This window comes from Rhinoraja longicauda, chromosome 4 (assembly GCF_053455715.1).
Source record: "Rhinoraja longicauda isolate Sanriku21f chromosome 4, sRhiLon1.1, whole genome shotgun sequence".
NCBI lineage: Eukaryota > Metazoa > Chordata > Chondrichthyes > Rajiformes > Arhynchobatidae > Rhinoraja > Rhinoraja longicauda.
This window is the reverse complement of record NC_135956.1, coordinates 26,097,313-26,117,940: the sequence shown is the minus strand read 5'-3', so window position 1 is coordinate 26,117,940 and position 20,628 is coordinate 26,097,313. Positions and strand designations below refer to the sequence as shown.

Sequence of the window (20,628 nt, the reverse complement as noted above, 5' to 3'; positions counted from 1 at the left end):
CCACTACTGACAGTGGCCCATCATTTTCTGCCAGTAGGTGAGACTACTATGTTTTCAGCTGCCAAATCTCTCATTGCAACTTCCTTACCTAAGGAGACTCCAACCTCCTCTTGCATTGATCTTGCATGGTAGCACGTGATAGCTTGCATAAAACAAGAAAAGCATAAAATAGTTGGCCAAAGCAAGCTTATCAAAATTGTGGAACCATTTTTTTGACTGTTTCCGTTTTGATTCTCATCAGTGTTTACTTAGAAGGTCATGGAATCAAAGGTGTGAAATGAGTAGTAAACTGTTTCCCCATGTTTGAATTACAAAAGAGAAGATGCTATCAATCTTAAATAATATTAAGTCCAGTGAGCCAGACATAGTAGTGATTAAGTTATTCGAGGGAATTTTGAGAATGGGATCCACCAGCATTTGAGTTGGCAAGGATTGATTAAAAATAGTCAAGCGCTGTTTTGTGCGTGGGAAATAATGTCTCTTAAATCTGATAGATTTTTTTGAAGAAGTCACCAAGACATTTGGCATGGTCAGGTGAGTGAACATTGTCTATATGGATCTTCGCAAGGCCTTTGACAAGGCCCAGCATGGTAGACTGGTCTGGACAGTTAGATCACAAAGGATCAAGGGTGAGCCACCCAACTGGATTCAAATTTGGTGTGGTGAAAGGGGTCAGAGGGTGGCAGTGGGATGTTATTCAGATTGGAGGCTTGTGATCAATGTGTGCCACATGGAATTGTGCTGGATCCACTGTTGTTTGTCATCTATATTAACAAATTTGATGAGAATATAGTTAATTGTGGTTAATAAGTCTGTAAGTGACACCAAAATTGGTGATATAGTGAACAGTGAGGAAGGCTATCCAAATTCACAAAAAGTTCTGGATCAACTGGGAAAGTGAGCCAAGGAATGGTCGATAGAATTTATCTCTGATAAGATGGTATTTCACTCTGACAAGTGTGAGGAGTTCTGAAGTTAAACCGGAGAAGAACATGCACAGTAAATATTAGGACCCTGTAGAGTGCTGTGGAGTGGGGACACCAAAGAGTACAGGTGTACCCTTCCCTGAAAATGACAATAGGTAGAAAGGGTAATGAAGAAGGCATTTGGCACGTTTGTTTTCATCGGTAAAGATATTGGGTGCAGGTGTTGGGATGTCAGGTTCCAGCTATACAAGACATTGGTAAAATATTTGAAAATTGTGTGCAGTTTGAGTCACCCTGCTATAAGAAGGATGTCATTAAACTGGAAAGGATGCAGGGAAGATTCATCAAGATGTTTCCAGGTTTTGAGGGCTTGAAGTATAATGAGAATCAGGGAAGGCAGCGACATTTCCTAGGAGCAAAGGAGACTGAGGGGTGACCTTATAGAAATGTATACAATTGTGAGAAGTACAGATAGGGTGAATAATCAGTGTTTTTCTTCTGGTAGTCCATAACTAGAGAGGACAGACTTACGGTGGGAGAGAAAAAAATTAAGGATACTAGAATAGCAATTTCTTCATACAGAGGCTAGCCCATATTGGAACAAGCTACTAGAGGAAGCTGGAGAGGTAGTTACAATGGTGACATTTAAACGACATTTGGACAGGAGTACGAATTGGAAAGGTACAGAGGGACACAAGTCAATCATTTCACAAATGGATCAAGCTCGGTTATAAAACCTGATCGTTATGGATGAGTTGAGTCAAGGGCCTGTTTCTGTGCTGTGTGACTTGGACTTTATGACTAAATGTAAAAATGATTTTATATTTTTCTTCACAGACTATTTTTGAATTAGTTACTAAGCAGATAACTATTATGCTTGATGAAACCATCTCAAAGAAAAATATTGATTGCCTATTTCGTAGTCTTACATTCATATCAATCCATTGAAATTGGTGGTGGTGGTATTCTTGCATCACATCCAATTTGGCATGGATTTATTTTTTCACTATGTAATTGCTTCTCTCTAGGGTATTGGCACATCTTTAATTCTGGCTTCTCGGACATCTTATTTTTTCATTGCTTCGTGTTGATAGTGTTTTCAGCTACCAAGGCACCGATCTCTGATATTCCCTTCTTTAAACCTGTTTAATTATTCTTTTGCTCTTTTTAAAAAAAATTGTCATCTTCCAAAATCTCCTTAATTTCAATATAAAACATTTTGTTCAGAAATGCCTCTGAAGCACATGGATTCACAGAATACACTATAGTAGACAACTTGATCTCCATTTTTTTTCTCCTGAAGAGTCATGTGCTGCCATGAAGCGTTATTGTGTTATTCATATTTATACTAAGCTTTGTTTCCACAGGAAGATCGTTTCTTAGAAATCGCTTGTTTAAGGGACTTGACTCATGGCCACCATCATCGTTTTGTGTACGTATAAATTTTTGTTTGAATAATTTAAATATTACATTTACTAAAATATTCTTGCGGCAGAATTTCAATGATTTTTATTTTTATATTTTAATGTAAATTTCAGATTTAAGGTTATAATTTAAGGGAGTGTTAAAAAAGGTTTTTTTTCTTGACTGCTTAACTTGCAAGAAAAACTTTTCAATAATGAATGTTTGGTTATACATGCTGGAATAAATAACCAGAGTATTTTGCAAGTCCTCAATGGACAGTTGAGCTAATCAATAATTTGATCAAGAGTTAAGAGACAGTTGCTTAATTTATCATGGAATCTGTGAATACAATTATCTGTTTTCTTCCTGTAAATTAAATATTACTCTGAATTCTCAGCGCTGGTATCTTGCAGAAGTGCAAACTATACCAAGAATATGCCCTTGGTCTATATATTTTTCCTAAACTATGGTTACTAAAGACTAATTTCTACTTTATTAATTTGCTGTGAAATTGAAAATGTTATAATGTTGCTAATAACAGTTCATTCTGCTGGCATTGGTTTTAATTCCCAAATCCTTGTTTGTGTTGTGAGCATATGGCACCTAATTCACCATGACCATTGAACCTTTTTCCCAACAAAGGAGGAAGAGTTTTCCATTTGCATTTTGCAGCATGACACCCAGTCTCCAGTTGTAGAAACATAGAAAATAGGTGCAGGAGGAGGCCATTCGGCCCTTTGAGCCAGCACCGCCATTCATTGTGATCATGGCTGATCATCCACAATCAGTAACCCTTGCCTGCTTTCTTCCCATATCCCTTGATTAGGCTAGCCCAAAGAGCTCTATGTAACTCCCTTTTAAATTCATCCAGTGAATTGGCCTCTACTGCATTCTGTGGCAGAGAATTCCACAAATTCGCAACTCTCTGGGTAATTTTTTTTTTTTCTCATCTCAGTTTTAAATTGCCTCCCCTTTATTCTTAGACTGTGGCCCCTGGTTCTGGACTCCCCCAATATTGGGCACTTTTTTCTTGCATCTAGCTTGTTCGGTCACAGGTGGAGCAGCAGGACACCAGACGCCTTTGGCAGAGGCTACGGACTATAACTAACTACCGGTGCAGCCCCCCCTCAACCGGAAGTGCCGGCACCTCCCTAGCTGATGACTTGAACTCCTTCTAGGAACGATTTGAGACGGGCAACATGACCCCTAGCTCGCCGTCTAAAAACATCACCGCCAGCGTGCTGGCTAGTGAGGCTAGAGGGGTTCCACCGCTGGGGATGTGCACACATTCTCGGTGTCCGAGCACGACGCGAGGAGGGCTCTGACGCATGTGAACACGAGGAAAGCTGGAGGCCCAGATGGTATAGCTGGAGGCCCAGATGGTATATCTGGGCGAGTACTAAAGTCTTGTGCTACTCAGCTTGCTCCAGTGCTCACCACAATATTCAACCACTCCTTGGCCAAGTCCGTGGTCCCTGCATGCTTGAAAAGATCCATCATCATACCAGTGCCAAAGAATGCCTCTCCAGCTTGTTTGAATGACTACCGACTTCGGTGGTCATGAAATGCTTCGAGGCTGATCAAGAACCACATCTGTGCCTTCCTCCCTCGCAATATGGACCCGCTGCAGTTCGCATACCGTCCGAACAGATCCGCGGATGATGCGGTCTCCCAGGTTCTGCACACCACTCTCTCATTTTGACAGCCAGAAGGGGGGCTATGTGAGGATGCTGTTCATTGATTTTAGTTCAGCTTTCAATACAATAGTTTCCACCAGACTTGCTGAGAAGCTGCTGAAACTGGGGCTTAACACTCCCCTGTGTGCCTGGGTCCTGGACTTTCTCACCGCCAGGCCCCAAGTGGTCAAGATGGGGAGACATACATCTAACCCCCTCACCCTGAACACAGGATACCCAAAGGGTTGCGTCCTTAACACCCGACTGTTCTACCTATACACACATGACTGTGTGGCCAGGTTCAGCTCCAACTCCATCAAGTTTGCTGATGACATTGTGGTGATGGGCCTGATCTCCGATAACGATGAGAAGGCCTGAGGTAAGGAGGAGGTGGCTGATCTGGCACTCTGGTGTCAGGACAGCAGCCTCCTCTTGAACGTCACAAAAACTAAGGAGCTGATTGTGGACTTTAGAAGGGCTCAACATCCGAGGACGTACACGCCACTGGCGATAAATGGGATTACTGTGGATAGGGTGAGCAGCTTTAAATACCTGGGAGTCCACATCACAGAGGATCTGACATGGACAACACACATTGCCGTACTGGTGAGTAAGGCAAGGCAGCGCCTTTACCACCTCGGACAACTGAGGAAATTCAGAGTCTCTCTGATGATCCTTCAGTGCTTCTACTCTGGGGCAGTAGAAAGCATCTTATCCGACAACGTCTCAATCTGGTTTGGGAACAGCTCTGCGGAGTGTAGTGCGTTCGGCTGAATGCACTATGGGAACTACACTCGCCCCCCCCCTGCAGGACCTATACATCAGGAGGTGCAGATCCAGAGCCAGTAACATTATGGGGGACCCCTACCACCCCAGCAACGGACTGTTCCAGCTGCTATGGTCAGGCAAACGCCTCCGCTGTCACGCTGTGAAAACAGAGAGGATGAGACGGAGTTTCTTCCCACAGGCCACCAGGACTGTTAACTCTCATATCACCAGGGACTAATTTAACTCTTATATCATCAGGGACTAATTTACTATATTAATTTATTTTTTGTGTGGTGTCTTTTTTTATTTTTTATTTCTATTCAGTTTGTAATTTTAGCACAATTCGCAGGCATTGCCACTTTCATTTCACTACACATCTTGTATGTGTATGTGACAAATAAAGTAGACTTGACTTGACTTCAGTCCTTTTATAATTTTATGTTTCTATAAGATTCCCTCGCATCTTTCTAAACTCCAGTGAATACAAGCCGTCTTTCCAATCTTTCCGCATATGACTGTCCCGCCACTCCGGGGATTAACGTCGTGAACCTATGCTGCACTGGCTCAATAGCAAGGATGTCCTTCCTCAAATTAGGAGACCAAAACTGCACACAATACTCCAGATGTGGTCTCACCAGGGCCCTGTACAACTGCAGAAGGACCTCTTTATTTCTATACTCAAATCCTCTCGTCATGAAGGCCAACGTGCCATTAGCTTTCTTCACTGCCTGCTGTACCTGCATGTTTACTTTCAGTGATTGGTGTACAAGAACACCCAGGTCTCATTGCACTTCCCTTTTACCTGATCTGGCACCATTCAGATAATAATCTGCCTCCTTGTTCTTGCCGCCAAAGTGGATAACCTTACATTTATCTACATTGCATCTGCCATGCATCTGCCCACTCACTCAACCTGTCCAAGTCACCCTGCAACCTCCTAGCATCCTCTTCGCAGTTCACACTGCCACCCAGCTTTGTGTCATCTGCAAATTTGCTAGTGTTACTTTTAATTTCATCATCCAATCATTAATATATATTGTAAATAGTTGCAGCCCTAGCACCGAGCCTTGCGGCACTTCACTCGCCATTACCTGCCATTCTGAAAGGACCCGTTTATTCCTACTCTTTGGTTCCTGTCTGCCAACCAATCCTCTATCCATGTCAATACCCTACCCCCAATACCATGTGCTCTATTTTTGCCCACTAATCTCGTGAACTAATATAATTATTAGTAGTCGATTCTTTGTTTGCAAGGAGGTTGTCAACAATTATAAAAAAGCTATCATGTGAGACTAAAGTCAGTAGGCATCAATCTAACCAAAGTCTTTAACTGTCACTATTTGAACAATACCTCTGTTTTCTGTCTTTTGTCAGATACTAGAAATTTCAGGTTATTTTATTAGCCTGCTCAAAAGACTGGAGCGACTAGGCTTGTATACACTGGAATTTAGAAGGATGAGAGGAGATCTTATCGAAATGTATAAGATTATTAAGGGGTTGGACACGTTAGAGGCAGGAAACATGTTCCCAATGTTGGGGGAGTCCAGAACAAGGGGCCACTGTTTAAGAATAAGGGGTAGGCCATTTAGAACTGAGATGAGGAAAAACTGTTTCAGTCAGAGAGTTGTGAATCTGTGGAATTCTCTGCCTCAGAAGGCAGTGGAGGCCAATTCTCTGAATGCATTCAAGAGAGAGCTAGATAGAGCTCTTAAGGATAGCTGAGTCAGGGGGTATGGGGAGAAAGCAGGAACGGGGTACTGATTGAGAATGATCAGCCATGATCACATTGAGTGGTGGTGCTGGCTCGAAGGGCCGAATGGCCTCCTCCTGCACCTATTGTCTATTGTCTATATATTTTTTTAAACCCAGTAATTTTGTGATATCATTAAGATGCTCCATTTTTCTTCCACTTACACAACTGCATATTTGAGAAACTATTGCATTAGCCCATGATTTATTAACTGACAACATTAAATTATTAATTTAAATTATTGACTTTAATTGTTGCAGACGCACAAGCCTCGGAAGTTTGACTTTGAACTTCCTGATGTATCGTTAGCTGATTTGCAGTTTCTACAGTCCTGTTGTCCTTCAGAAGTTCAGCCATTTCTCAGGTAACTTCTATGCACTCAACTATGCAAACTTTTGCAAAGCAGTCCAGATCTGAAGACCTTTGTGTAAAACATTTTTATTTTAAAGCAGTATTTAAGTTTGAATGCTTTCTTGATTGGATGCAATTTTATACTTTTCTGTTTGAGGAACTTGTTTGAGTTGAAATCACCTTTTTTGTTTTAAAAAAATGCAAATGTTCTTTTCATTAAACTTTGTTTTGCAACTGATGATATCGAAGAATGTGATCATTCGAGACTCAACTGAAACATGACCTTTTAGTCTGTGGCAAAAAAAATCACCAAACTACCTGCTGAATATGTCGAGTATTACCTGCTGAATATATCAAAATATATGTATCTTGAACCATAGGTACATTTAAAAAAAATGCTTCTGTTCTGCAGGCTGAATATATATTTTGCGTGTGTATGTCACTATTTATAAAGAAAATATTGGTAGTGATCTCTCTAGTGGGGCAAAAGGTTGTGTATTTGAGCACCACTGTTATATCTGAACTCACAATTCTGACTATTTCCAGTCCAGTATTAAGGAAGTCATGCCATGTTTTTAGATTTGATATTCCTGAGGATGAGGAAATGATATTTTGCCTGTTTTACAATTCACGTGAATGCAGGTATTTGTGAAATGATTATATTTTGACTGCAGCATAATTTTGAAATATTTTAACTTGGGGTAAGAATTATGCGATACATTCAATCTTCTATCTATATGCATTAATTTTTCAAATGTACTTTTTTTGTTCAGTATTTGAGCTATGCTCAATTTAAACGTAAATTATTTGGCATGACCACTTAAAAAAAAAAAAAAGCATATTTAATTTTTAAAAATCTTTTTGTCTTGCCAAACTCAAACCCTTAATTATGATAAATTACCTTCCTTTGCTGGATAAACCATTTTATTTAGTTTAACTGCTACTTAAACATTTTTAAATCTTTCTCTTACCAAACTCAAACCTTTAAGAATTTTAAGATAAATTTATTTTCTTTGCTGCTTAAATTTTGTTTAACTGCTACTTAAGCTCTCCATGGTTTCCAAGCCAATAAGCATAGTAAAATATTTCAACCTAGTCTCATGCAAATTCAATTATATCTTTATAACTTAAGGTTGCTGTTCTGTGGACAAAGCAGAAAGCTTTCATGCAAAGATTTGTTAGAATGCGAAGTGTTTCCTCCAAGAAGTTTTGAAATGAATAAATTATACCAGTCCATAGTGCAAAAGTAAATCTAACAGTTGAAGTGTAATACAAAACAAAGGATTATGATTTTAAATATGAAATACTCATAAATTTAACAGGCCAAATATTCTTGGTGATCTCTGCTCAATGAGCTGTTCTTTATATGTATTTATTACTTCTAAGAGGATGTAGTGCTTGTGGTGTTTTGCTAGGAAGAATTAATACATGCATTAAACTACTTAGCTTTAAATTTAGTACCAGAATATTTAATGGCAAAATCTGCAGGAAAGTAATCTCTTGACTTTTGTATGATTGCTTTTATACTGTAGTGGTAATAAAGGTATCTTCCTTTGTACTGGATCTTGGTGTAGTAGAAGCATTACTATTTATGGAGAATTTAAATACACATGGATAATTTAATCTGTCTGGCTTGTGTTTTATGCTCCATACTTTTTTATTATCTAATCAAATAGGTATAGTTCTAATTCCTTCTCTGCTACTTAGGAGTGAAAATGAACAAGAAGATGCTATATATCTACCATCTTATTATCTGTTGGAGAAGGAATAGGTCATTGAATGTAGTTCCCTTTTTTTTGAGATTTGGGACCACTCCTGTAATGTTACTTTGAGTTGAAGAGCCAACGTTGAAGGTCAGGTAGACATGGAATGGCAGAAGCTGGTTTACAAAAAAAAATACAATGTGCTGGAGTAACGCGTCAAGCAACATCTCTGGAGAACATTATATCCTGAGTTACTCCAGCACTTTGTAGTTTTATTGAAGCTGAAGTGTTAGGCTGTAATTTCTGAGATGATTTCAGAGGCAGATATGCTCATAACAGTGCAATTTCTGAGATGAGGCCATAGGCATGAAACTTTCGCACAGCTTGCTGTTGGAGTATCATACACTAATAAGGTGCTGCAAGTTTCAAGATTTCTCAGCTGCCTGGCTAGGGAAGCCACTAGCTGAACCTGTTCCTGATTTATCCTGATGCAAGTAATACGAGCACATATTTTAAAAATGGGGTAAATTGCCTGAGTGGAGAATGATAGTGTTTTTATTTGTTAGCTTAAATGCTTTGTTTATCTTCAAACTTTGTGCTTTTAATAATTGAAACTAAATAAAAAGGATCGCAATCACAAACAGTTTTAAGGAGCAGGCTTGATCAATGTTAATGTTGTTTGTTACTATAGCTGGATATACGTTTCTCTGTTAAGAAAGACTCAACTGTCCTTGCTGTATGAGAAAACTGCATGTTGAGAACTGTGGGGAAAAAATAATAGTATCCCGCCACAGCTTCTCTGCATCTGACGAATCACGTCTCTGCATTCCCAATTATACTCCCAATTCTGGCTCCTCCCAGTCCATATATGCCCGTATATGTATTCATCTCACGACAACCCCCAAGTGTCCAAAAATAACACAGCAAGATACAAAATAATATAATATGCTAAGATAGCTAATAAACACAAATGGCTCCTACAGGTAGATTTACTCGCCTTGAGCTGTTGTAATTCTCATTCTTCGAGTTAAGTTAACCACATACCAAATTTTCCACCGTTTTATTATTCTACACGTCAGATTCTTATGACTTTGCTGTAGCATTGCAAAATGTAATTAGATTAAATTTTCAAATCATTCTGAATGGTTAACTTTTAATTGTTTAAATGTCATATTTTTCTGCCTATTGGGGAGGGGAAAGGGAATTTTGTTTTGTTGCCATCTTTGGCTGGACATACGATGATAACCACAAAGGGATACATTTTACATTTCTAAGATTGGTGCGCAGTTCTGGCTGAAGGTCTTAGAGGTTTGTTTATATTTTTCCATTGCCATTATGCTGACCTTAAGTATGATATGTTGTGGATATCTTGCTCCCTGAAGTGACAACTGCTTACAAAGGAGAGTAATGTTTTGAAAAAAAGCTTTGAACCTTTAATTCCAGTATTATTATAGCATGGCTATCGTTTATCAATTGAAATGTGAGCTGGTTAGCAACTTGTTTTTTTGCTTCTCTAGTTGGCAGCTACTAGATGTGTTTAAAGAAAAGTAGTTGACTCATTCCCCACATTAAATTATCTTCTTTCCTGTTAAAATTAGAATTTGTTTTTGGCCTTGTAGACAAATTGACTTTGGAGAACCACTACGTAGAAATTTCAGGTATCATGCAATGTTTTTTTTCAGCAGGTTTAGTGAGGCTTTTATGATACATTATTTTTGTGCCTTCCGATACTGTTTTCAGTATTTTCCAGTTGATTTCATTAAAAATGCTCTCTTCCCTTTCCACAGGATTAGCAATTGAGTCAAGACTTTGATTTGTTAAATAAAAATGCAAACATCTATTTACTGTTTATGGTTGACGTGATTGATTTGATTCAAATATGAAAAATCAGTTTGCTTAAGTTAATTTTTTTGTTCTGATTCTTTTTCCTTAAAGGGTTCCTACACTTTGTGATTTTGAGCCATTACATCAGCATATTCAAATTCTTCGTAATTTGGTCAAAACGGCTCAGAGTTTGGATGAAATGTCCCAAACAATCACAGACTTGCTCACTGAGCAAAAGGTAAATATTTAACTTTAATTTGTAGGGCTTATTAATGCCAAAGAATAAAACAGCATAGAAATGGGCCCTTTTGGCCCATCCAGTCCAAGCTGACTTGTCAAGTACCCTTTACAGTAACTTTACAATAATCCTATTTTATACCTACCACATTCCTATCTGTCTGTCCTAGATTTTAACAACAGATGAAGGGAAATTTGCAGCTACCAGGTAATCTCCCAACATGCACATCCTTGGGGCATGTGAGGAAACTGGACCACCAGAAAATACCCCACATGATCACAGGGACAATGTGCAAACACCATACATACACCATCTGTGGCGGCACAGCTGGTAGAGCTGCTGGCTCTCAACGCCAGAGATCCTGGTTCAAATCCAGAACCTGGCTGCTGTCACTGCGGAGTTTGCATATTCTCCCTGTGACCCCGTGGGGTTTCCCCGGCTGCTCGGGTTTCCTCCCACATCCCAAAGATATGTAGGTTTATAGGTTAATTGACCTCTGTAAACAAAAAAGAAAAACAATTGTATCGGGTGTAGGGAAAAGATGAGAGAAAGTTGGATTTAACTAGTGTGAATGAGTGATCGATGGTCGGCGTGGACTCGGGTCAAATTGGCTGTCGCCATGCTGTATCCCTAAAATATCTGAGGAGGGATGTGTTGGCATTGGAGAGGGTCCGGAGGAGGTTTACGAAAATGATCCCAGGAATGATTGGGTTAACATATGAGGGTTTGAGGTACTGGGTCTGTGCTTGGTGGAGTTTGGAAGGATGAAGATGGACCTCATTAAAACTTACTGAATAGTGAAAGGCTTGGCTAGTGGATGTGGAGAAGATGCTTGCGCAAGGGGTGATGCTTGGACCAGAAGCCATAGCCTCAGAATAAAAGGACGTACCTTTAGAAAGGAGATGAGGAGGAATTTCTTTCGTCAGAGGGTGGTGAATCTGTGGAGTTCATTGTTGCAGACGGCTGTGGAAGGCGTGGATATTTTTAAGGTGGAGATTGACAGATTCCTGATTAGAGTCGGGTTATGGGGAGGAGAATGGGGTTGAGATGGAAAGATAGATCAGCCATGATTGAATGGCAGAGTAGACGTGATGGGTCAAATGGCCTAATTCTGCTCCTTGAACGTATGAACTAAATTATCTAAAGTCAGGATTGAACCTTGGTTGCTGGAGCTCTGAAGCATTAGCTATGCCATTGTGCATCCTTATTTTTAATTAAAGTGGTTGTTATCCAAAAATTTGAAACCAATTTAAAGGATGTCGGTGTAAATGTCTTAGTGCAAAGCCAGTTAATCTTGTGCTTTGATTCATCTAGTCCGTGGCAAATGTGGAAATCAAACAGTTGATGCATTGAAAGTCATGGGTCTAGTGGATGCAAAGTGACATACATTTTTTGATCTCCTATTGTCATGTACCTTTACAATTTCCTTTCATGTAACTGTTTTCTCATTTCCAGAATCGCCCATCTTGAGTCCATTTAACCATTTTTAGGCTGTTTGTAATGAAGGGTTACGCAATAAGATGATTACACTCATTTTATTTAGAATCTTTTATGCCACTAGATGGAGGAACATTCATTCCTTATCTCGATTAGATTTTAAATCACCAGCTCTTTGTTTCAAAATAAGCTTCATAGTTGATCACATTTTAGGCAGTAGTTCCAAAATTGGGATAATCATATCCAAAAATGGGCTGAGATTATAATGTCAGGATGTTTTTTGTGAAGGTCTATTTGGGTATAATTTTTTTTTTAAACAATCTAAGCCTGAGTACTTGTACCTGCTTCCATAGCTAGCAATTGCTGACATAAAGTCATTTAGTGTGGAAACAGGCCCTTCGGCCCAACTTTCCCATGCTGACCAACATGCCCCATCTGCACTGGTCATACCTTTCTGCATTTGGCCAATATCCCTCTATACCTAACCTACCCATGTACCTGCCTAAATTTGTGATAATAGCTTCTGTGGCAGCTCGTTCCATATACGTACCACTTTGTGTAAAAAAAAGTTGCCCCTCAGGTTCGTATTAAATCTACCCCCTCATCTTAAACCAATGTCCTCTAGTTCTTGATTCTCCGACTCTGGGTAAAAGACTGTGCATTTACCCGAACTACAGTGCCCTCCATAATGTTTGGGACAAAGACCCATCATTTAGATTTGTAATAGAAAAAATCACGTGGTTAAAGTGCATATTGTCAGATTTTAATAAAGGCTATTTTTATACATTTTGGTTTCACCGTGTAGAAATTACAGCAGTGTTTATACATAGTCCCCCCATTTCAGGGCACCATAATGTTTGGGACACATGGCTTCACAGGCGTTTGTATTTGCTCAGGTGTGTTTAATTGCCGCCTTAATGTAGGTGTAAGAGAGCTCTCAGCACCAAGTCTTTCCTCCAGTCTTTCCATCACCTTTGGAAACTTCTATCACTGTTTATCAACATGAGGACCAAAGTTGTGCCAATGAAAGTTAAAGAAGCCGTTATGAGACTGAGAGACACAAGAATAAAATTGTTAATCAGCCAAACCTTAGGCTTACCAAAATCAACTGTTGGGAACATCATTAAGAAGAAAGAGAGCACTGGTGAGCTTTCTAATCGCAAAGGGACTGGCAGGCCAAGGAAGACCTCCACAGCTGATGACAGAACAATTCTCTCTACAATAAGGAAAAACCCTGTCCGACAGATCAGAAACACACTTCAGGAGTCGGGTGTGGATTTGTCAATGACCACTGTCTGCAGAGGATTTCATGCCCAGAAATACAGAGGCTACACCGCAAGATGCAAACCAAAAATAGGATGGCTGGGTTACAGTTTGCCAAGGAATACTTAAAAGAGCAACCACGGTTCTGGAAAAAAGGTCTAGTGGAAAGATGAGATGAAGATTAACTTATATCCGAGTGATGGCAAGAGCAATGTATGGAGGAGAGAAGGAACTGTCCAAGATCCAAAGCATACCACCTTATCTGTGAAACACGGTGGTGAGGGTGTTATGGCTTGGGCATGTATGGCTGCTGAAGGTACTGGCTCACTTATCTTCATTGATGATACAACTACTGATGGTAGTAGCAAAACTCATTGGCCGGCGGTTCATTCTACAGCAAGACAATGATCCCAAACATACTGCTAAAGCAACAAAGGAGTTTTTCAAAGCTAAAAAATGGTCAATTCTTGAGTGGCCAAGACAATCACCTGATCTGAACCCAATTGAACATGCCTTTTATATGCTGAAGAGAAAACTTAAGGGGACTAGCCCCCAAAACAAACATAAGCTAAATATGGCTGCAATACAGGCCTGGCAGAGCATCATCAGAGAAGATACCCAGCAACTGGTGATGTCCATGAATCACAGACTTCAAGCAGTCATTGCATACAAAGGATATGGAACAAAATATTAAACATGACTACTTTCATTTACATGACATTGCTATGTCCCAAACGTTATGGTGTCCTGAAATGGGGGGACTATGTATAAACACTGCTGTAATTTCTACATGGTGAAACCAAAATGTATAAAAATGGCCTTTATTAAAATCTGACAATGTGCACTTTAACCACATGTGATTTTTTTTCTATTACAAATCTCAAATTGTGGAGTACAGAGTACAAAGATCCATAATAAATAAATTATGGATCTTTGGATTATGTATGTCCCAAACATTATGGAGGGCACTGTATTCCTCTCATGATCTTATACACCTCGATAAGATCACCCCTCATCTTGTTGCACACCAAGGAATAAAGTCCTAACCTGCTCAACCTCTCCCTATAGCTCAGGCCCTTGATTCCTGGCAACATTTTCATAAATCTTCTCTGCACCCTTTCCAGTTTAACAACGATAAAATAGCAATCTCAAACATGCTCTTCACGTGCAATTAAAACTAAGCCAATCTCCAGGATGAAATTATGAGATATAATGCTACCCAAAATGAACACAACCTGCTATACTTGGCCCAGCATGTCTCTACTTGTGTTTATGACTTACATGGGACACGGCTATTTTTTTTGCAATCTAATTCCAACAAGAGAGGGTTAGATATAGCTGTTAGGGCTGACGGAATCAAGGGATATGGGGGGGAAAGCATGAACAGTACTGATTTTGTATGATCAGCCATTATCATATTGAATGGTGTTGCTGGCTCAAAGGGTTGAATGGCCTACTGCTTCACCTATATTCTATGTTTCTAACATATCCTTCTATTCCATTTTATCGTAAACTTATTTTACTTGAGATGCATCAGGACTGTGTATCACAACCCTCATTGTGGTACAAGTTCTGCATTTGAAAGCTTTGATATAAATATGGGAACTATGCCTCAGTTTTATTTTTAGATTCATGTCACCCATCTGATGTTTCTATTTTAGATAAGATTCCCAGCCTTTTCATCCCTTCCTGATGTATATAACTTTATTGATTTAATTATAGACATTTTGGTTTTTTAAAAATGCATGATGTTTTAATTGCAGCCTGTAAACTGCTCACATGTTTTTTAGTGAAGTATTTAATTCTCTTTTGGATTTGTTGATCAAAATGTCTCCTATTTTAATTTCATGTAATTGAAATTAAATTTATGTGTGTTAATTGATCAACGGCTAATTTTATACAATCTAATGTCAAAAACATTTGCAATCAATATGTTTAGAATATATTCAATGTTTGCTTTGCAGTTCTTTACCCCTTATTCCTAATCTAAGCAACATGTGCGCAGCTGCAAAATCTGAAACAAATGTGCTCTGTTCTTTCTCATTCTCTGTAATTTCTCTTGCTTCTATTTTTGCATTAATATATCCTTGATACAACACCTTGGTCTTTGATTTATCACTACTTTGACATTTATTCAGCAAGTCTGGTTCATATTTTCTATCTGCATACCTGTTACATGGATCAGGAATAGAGGATTAGATTTAATCCCTTTTCTTGTCTTTGAATTTGATGCTTTTTAGACATCATTCAGCATGTAACAAATATCTCCTTGGTTGGTGAATGGGAGGTAGGATGTAAATTTGTTCACAGTTACTGGGCTGAAATCTTGGTCATTGTTCTAGCATCTCACCAGGGATAAGATGAAATTTCTAACTAAATTATTACTCTTTTCTCAAAAGTGCAGAACAATGCAAAATGGAAAGAGGCCCTTTTCTCGTTATGTACGTGCTGATCACGAATCACCCATTTTACATTAATCTTGCACTAATCCCACTTCATTCCTCCAAGACTCCTGTCAACTCAACCAGAGACAGGAAGATAGAGGGAGAACTGGGAAGGGGGAGGGGAAGAGAGGGACAGAGGAACTATCTAAAGTTGGAGAAGTCAATGTTCATACCGCTGGGTTGCCATGAAGGGATGTACCTGGTCTGCAACGATGTTTAGGTAGGTGACACATGTCAAATTGACGTCCACATGAATGGCCGGACATCAGCTTGTCGCCTTCCCACAGTCGGTTCGAACCAGACTGCCTTCGTTGCCCTCGCGCATCGATGAGCCTTGGGCGCCCAACACCCTGTTACTGGTTTGTCCCTCCTCGGAGCACTGTTGGTAGGTACTCACCACTGCTGACCCACAAGCCTTGCCGTTTCAGAGATATTCTGACCCAGTCGTCTGGCCATAACAATTTGGCCCTTGTCAAAGTCGCTCAGGTCTTTACTCCTGCCCATTTCTCCTGCATCCAACACATCAACTTCAAGAACTGACCGTTCACTTGCTGCCAAATATATCCCACCCCTTGACAGGTGCCATTTTAACAAGATAACCAATGTTATTCACTTCACCTGTCAGTGGTCATAATGTTTTGGGTGTATGTGGTTATTCATATTTGGTCATTCCAGCAGTTGGAAAAATGTGTAATTGTGCAACTTGTAATAAAATACCCAATCAAACTTTCATTTATTTTATCTAATTTCCGTCATTAAAATGCTAAGTTCTTTTATCTGATCCTCTTTAGAATTTAAAAAAAATCTCTTCACTGTTTTCTTTTACAGGCATCGCTTGATCAACCTCCATTAACAACAACAACATACAGGCTTGAAAGCACAACCGAAACTAAAGCTACCTCTTCTAGAATCAGACCCACTCTTAGCCTTCAGGGACCAATCTGTCCATCTGAAAATGTTCCTGCTTCATTAGAAGAGTTATCTCCAGATAGTATTGATGCCCATACATTTGATTTTGAAACTATTCCTCATCCCAGTTTGGAACAAGTTCTTAAACAAGGATCTGTAGATATGGATTCATTGGCAGAAAGTCCAGAGTCTGATTTTGTGTCAGCTGTAAATGAGTTTGTGATCGAGGAGAACCTGCCATCACCAAATTTAAACAGTGATCCGCAAAGTCCTGAAATGATGCTTGAATCTCTCTATTCTTCTGTTATTAATGCTATTGATAATAAACGTATGCAAGATACAACTTTTGGCGAAAAGGAAGACTCTAGTGAAGTGGCAAATTTAAAAGTACATTTAGAAAGATATAGACTTATCACCGAAATGTCTCAGTCACATTTTGTAAGCATTAGGAAAGATCTTAGCCATTTTAGAGCACTTATTCAGAAAGAACAGCGTGATTTTAATAGTTCCATGAAAAATGTACGTGAAGAATTAAGAAGTATAATAGAAACTGTAAAATGCAGAGTTGAAGCAGAAGCACAGGGAAATTATCAGCAAAAATTAGAGGCTTTAAATAAGGATTATGAAGACCAAATGAGCAAGTGGAATATCGAGGCTGAGACCACTCAGCAAATTGTAGAGAAGTTGAGAAAGCAATTGTTTGAACTTGAAGATAGTATAAGGCAAAAAGATAATGAAATTGCTGCAACACGGACTAAAAATGAAACCTTTGCATGTTTACAAATTAGTAAAGAGAAAGAAATTCAGGATCTAATGGAAGAGCGAAGGAAACTAGAGATACAAATCCAAGAACTTAGTCAGTCCAAAGAGAGTTTATTGGAGGAATTAAATGGGCTTAAAATACAGGCTGATCAGAAGATAGCACGCTTAAGTGAAGAGCTTCAGAATCTTGAACAAAGTCATTTGAAAGATCTGGAAGATTGTCAAGCTAGGCATCAGCAAGAAGTGGAAAGGCTGATGACTGATCACTGTGATCAGCAACTACAAATCCAGAGGGAAAATGAAGCCAAGTTGACAGACCTACAGCAGTCCCTTGCCCTAAAGCTCCAGGAGCAAGATAAAGAACTGAATGAATTTAAATTTAAAGTTTCTGACCTTTCTGACATGAGATGTAAGCAGGAAGTTGAATTAACTTTGAAAGAAACTGAAACAGAGGAATTACGGCAGCTTTTAAAGGGGAACCAAGTCCAGCAAGAAGAGATTATAAAATGTCAGGTACTGAAAGAAGCAGAGAAGTACAGCAAAGAGATAACTGACTTAAAACACCAGATGCAGCTAAAGGTAGAAGACTGTGATGTGGAACTTGCAGAACAAAGAACATTAATGTCCATTGAGAAAAATCAGTGCATTTCTGAATTGGTGGATAGGCACGAAGTTGAGATGGCCCTACTTAGAACAGAGTTAAACAAACTGGACGTAATGAGGCAACAAGCACTTGATGCTGAAGTAACATTAAAGGGACAAGTTGAAGAGCTTGATACTAAGTTGAAACAATGTTTGAAAGCCATAGATAAACAGAAGGAGGAAATGGTTTCAGAGAAAGAGCGTGTTGTCTTTGAACTTGAAACAAAATATGAAGCTGCTATTCGTGTCCTTCGGGAGGAGAAGGAACAACTGCACAACACACTAAGCCAGGAAAGGAAGGAGGAGGTTGCAAGTAAAATGTATGAGGATTGCAAACGAAAAGTACAAGCACTTGAGCAAGAAAAGCAAATAATTGAAAGTCAACTTGAACAATGTAGAGTTGAGAGGTATGCAAATATTGTTCTTCACTTTCATAGTTATAATTAATATAATGTATTAAGATTTTTTTTTTCATTCGGTAACATGGCATTTGAATGTTAGGAATAAATGCTGACCAACACTATTAGCATCCTTTTCATGTTTTGGTGAGCGTTTATCTCTGGCCATCAAGAGATGTTTTACTTTTGTTTAAGAAAAGAAATGAGGCTGTGATGTCACGTACAAATGAGAGTACCTCTGACAGTTATGCATTCTTTCAGCACCTCACTGTAGCACCTTAATCCCATAATCAACAATTCTGATCATTTTGTTTTTGCTGTTAAGAATGCATGTTGACTTGTAATATTTGCCTGGTGCTGTTGTATGTATGCACTTCTGCAGTTGGTGAACTAGAGATAATCCCCTGATTTGATTGTAACAGTAGAGTGGAGGATATGTCAGACTGAGGTTACAGATGGTGATAGTATAGATTGCTGTTGATTCCCAAAATGGATGTCCTAGTTGGAGCTACCAGGTATTGCTTCTCAATTTGCGTGACTGTGCGACACAAAACAGTCAATGTTGTCTTCGTGATGTAGACAGGATTTGGTCTCCACAAGAACTGTGCAGTTGTTATTTTATCACTGTCTGTAATAGACGTGCATAGACAGAAATGTATTGGTGAGGATTTAGTAAATGGATTCATTCCTAAGGAACAAACAAACTACTGAAGAAACTCAGACGGTTGAGCCGCATTTGTGCAGGTAAAGGTGTTTCAAGTCAAGACCCTGGATCAAGTGTTCATTCCTGTGCTGATCTGTTAACTAGTATGCACACTCATTTGTCATATAGTCAGTGATTCTTTGAGTCACTCTTGGTCGATACTGATGTTCTCCCTTCTCTTTCCATCCATATGCCCCTTGTAAATTCTGTGCTTGGTTGCTCAGTGCTACTTCCAAGTGTAACATGGAGAACGATTCATTCATCCGGTGAGGCCAGATAGTATTTGACCAGACATTGTCGAGTAGGGACTGCAAATTGTTGTTGAGGACTACTAGGGCTTTCCCCCCCCCCCCTCTATTCCCTGTGCTCCAATTGAATGCACACCCATGTCTCCCACTATCGTCCCCCTCCCCCAATCCCCTTCTACCTATATTACCTATATCCCTTCAACTGGCTCCACATTTCACACTTCTCTCGTTATCTTAGAGCTCTCTGTCGTCTTCTCTATCACTTGGCTGGCTTTGTTCTGCCCCTTCTACTCTTATTTCACAGGCTTTTGTTTTTTCTCATCTCTGGTCTTTGTCCACCCGTCTTCTATATTAAAATCTCCTTCAGCTGTATCCACCTATCACTTGCTGGCTTTCCTCTGCCCCCATCTCTCTGCTTTCTCCCCCCACTAGAATCAGCTTGCCCCGTGAGTTACTCCAGTATTTTATCTTGTTTTGTAAACTAGCATCTGCAATCCCTTGTGTGTACATGACTGTCATGCTTGTTTGGTTAGTGGGCTAGCTCTCCATGCTTAGACACAAGTCACCTAATGGTTGAGGTAGGCTTTGTTAGGTCTGACTTTTAAAATCTTTAGCAATAACTTGTAATGCCAAACTGACTGTGAGTAAAAGCTTTGAAGAGGGTGGAGAAAATCTAAGGTGAAGATCAAGGAGTAAATAGGCAAAAGCCTTGCTGATGGAACAGCACTGTAAATCTGAAATTATCCGCTTCTTTGGAGAAACTATAAGCAGAAATCTGTTTTATATTTTAACAAGAAAGTGACAACAATTCACAGCAATATTCACAGAAACCAGAATGTTGTATGAAAATCATAGGCCTTCATGTTCTTTCTTGGTTTCTCAAGGTTAACTTGAGAAATCTATAGGAAATGGGTATTTCATCCTGTTTCCAAAGCTACAGGACTATTAGAGTAAGGTCAGACTGTAATTATATTGCAACTTGGCATACTGGGTGTATAAGAAAATAACTGCAGATGGTGGTACAAATCGAAGGTATTTATTCACAAAGTGCTGGAGTAACTCAGCAGGTCGGGCAGCATCTCGGGAGAGAAGGAATGGGTGACGTTTCGGGTCGAGACCCTTCTTCAGACTGGCATACTGGGGATGGGTGCTTAGGTAAGAAGACTCAACCTATTTATCTGA

The 20,628-nt window shown here is 39.4% G+C and overlaps 1 protein-coding gene across 4 annotated transcripts in view; it reads left to right on the top strand.

Annotated features, from left to right (window-relative positions):
• The window catches only part of rb1cc1 (RB1-inducible coiled-coil 1), a 144,200-nt gene that overhangs the window by 59,649 nt on the left and 63,923 nt on the right, over positions 1-20,628 (top strand). For all 4 annotated transcript variants that reach the window (XM_078397381.1, XM_078397379.1, XM_078397377.1 and 1 more), the window contains 4 exons: positions 2,294-2,358; positions 6,785-6,888; positions 10,514-10,640; positions 16,613-18,504. In XM_078397381.1, coding sequence (XP_078253507.1) covers positions 2,294-2,358; positions 6,785-6,888; positions 10,514-10,640; positions 16,613-18,504 — 2,188 coding nt within the window. The remainder of the gene's footprint in view (positions 1-2,293; positions 2,359-6,784; positions 6,889-10,513; positions 10,641-16,612; positions 18,505-20,628) is intronic.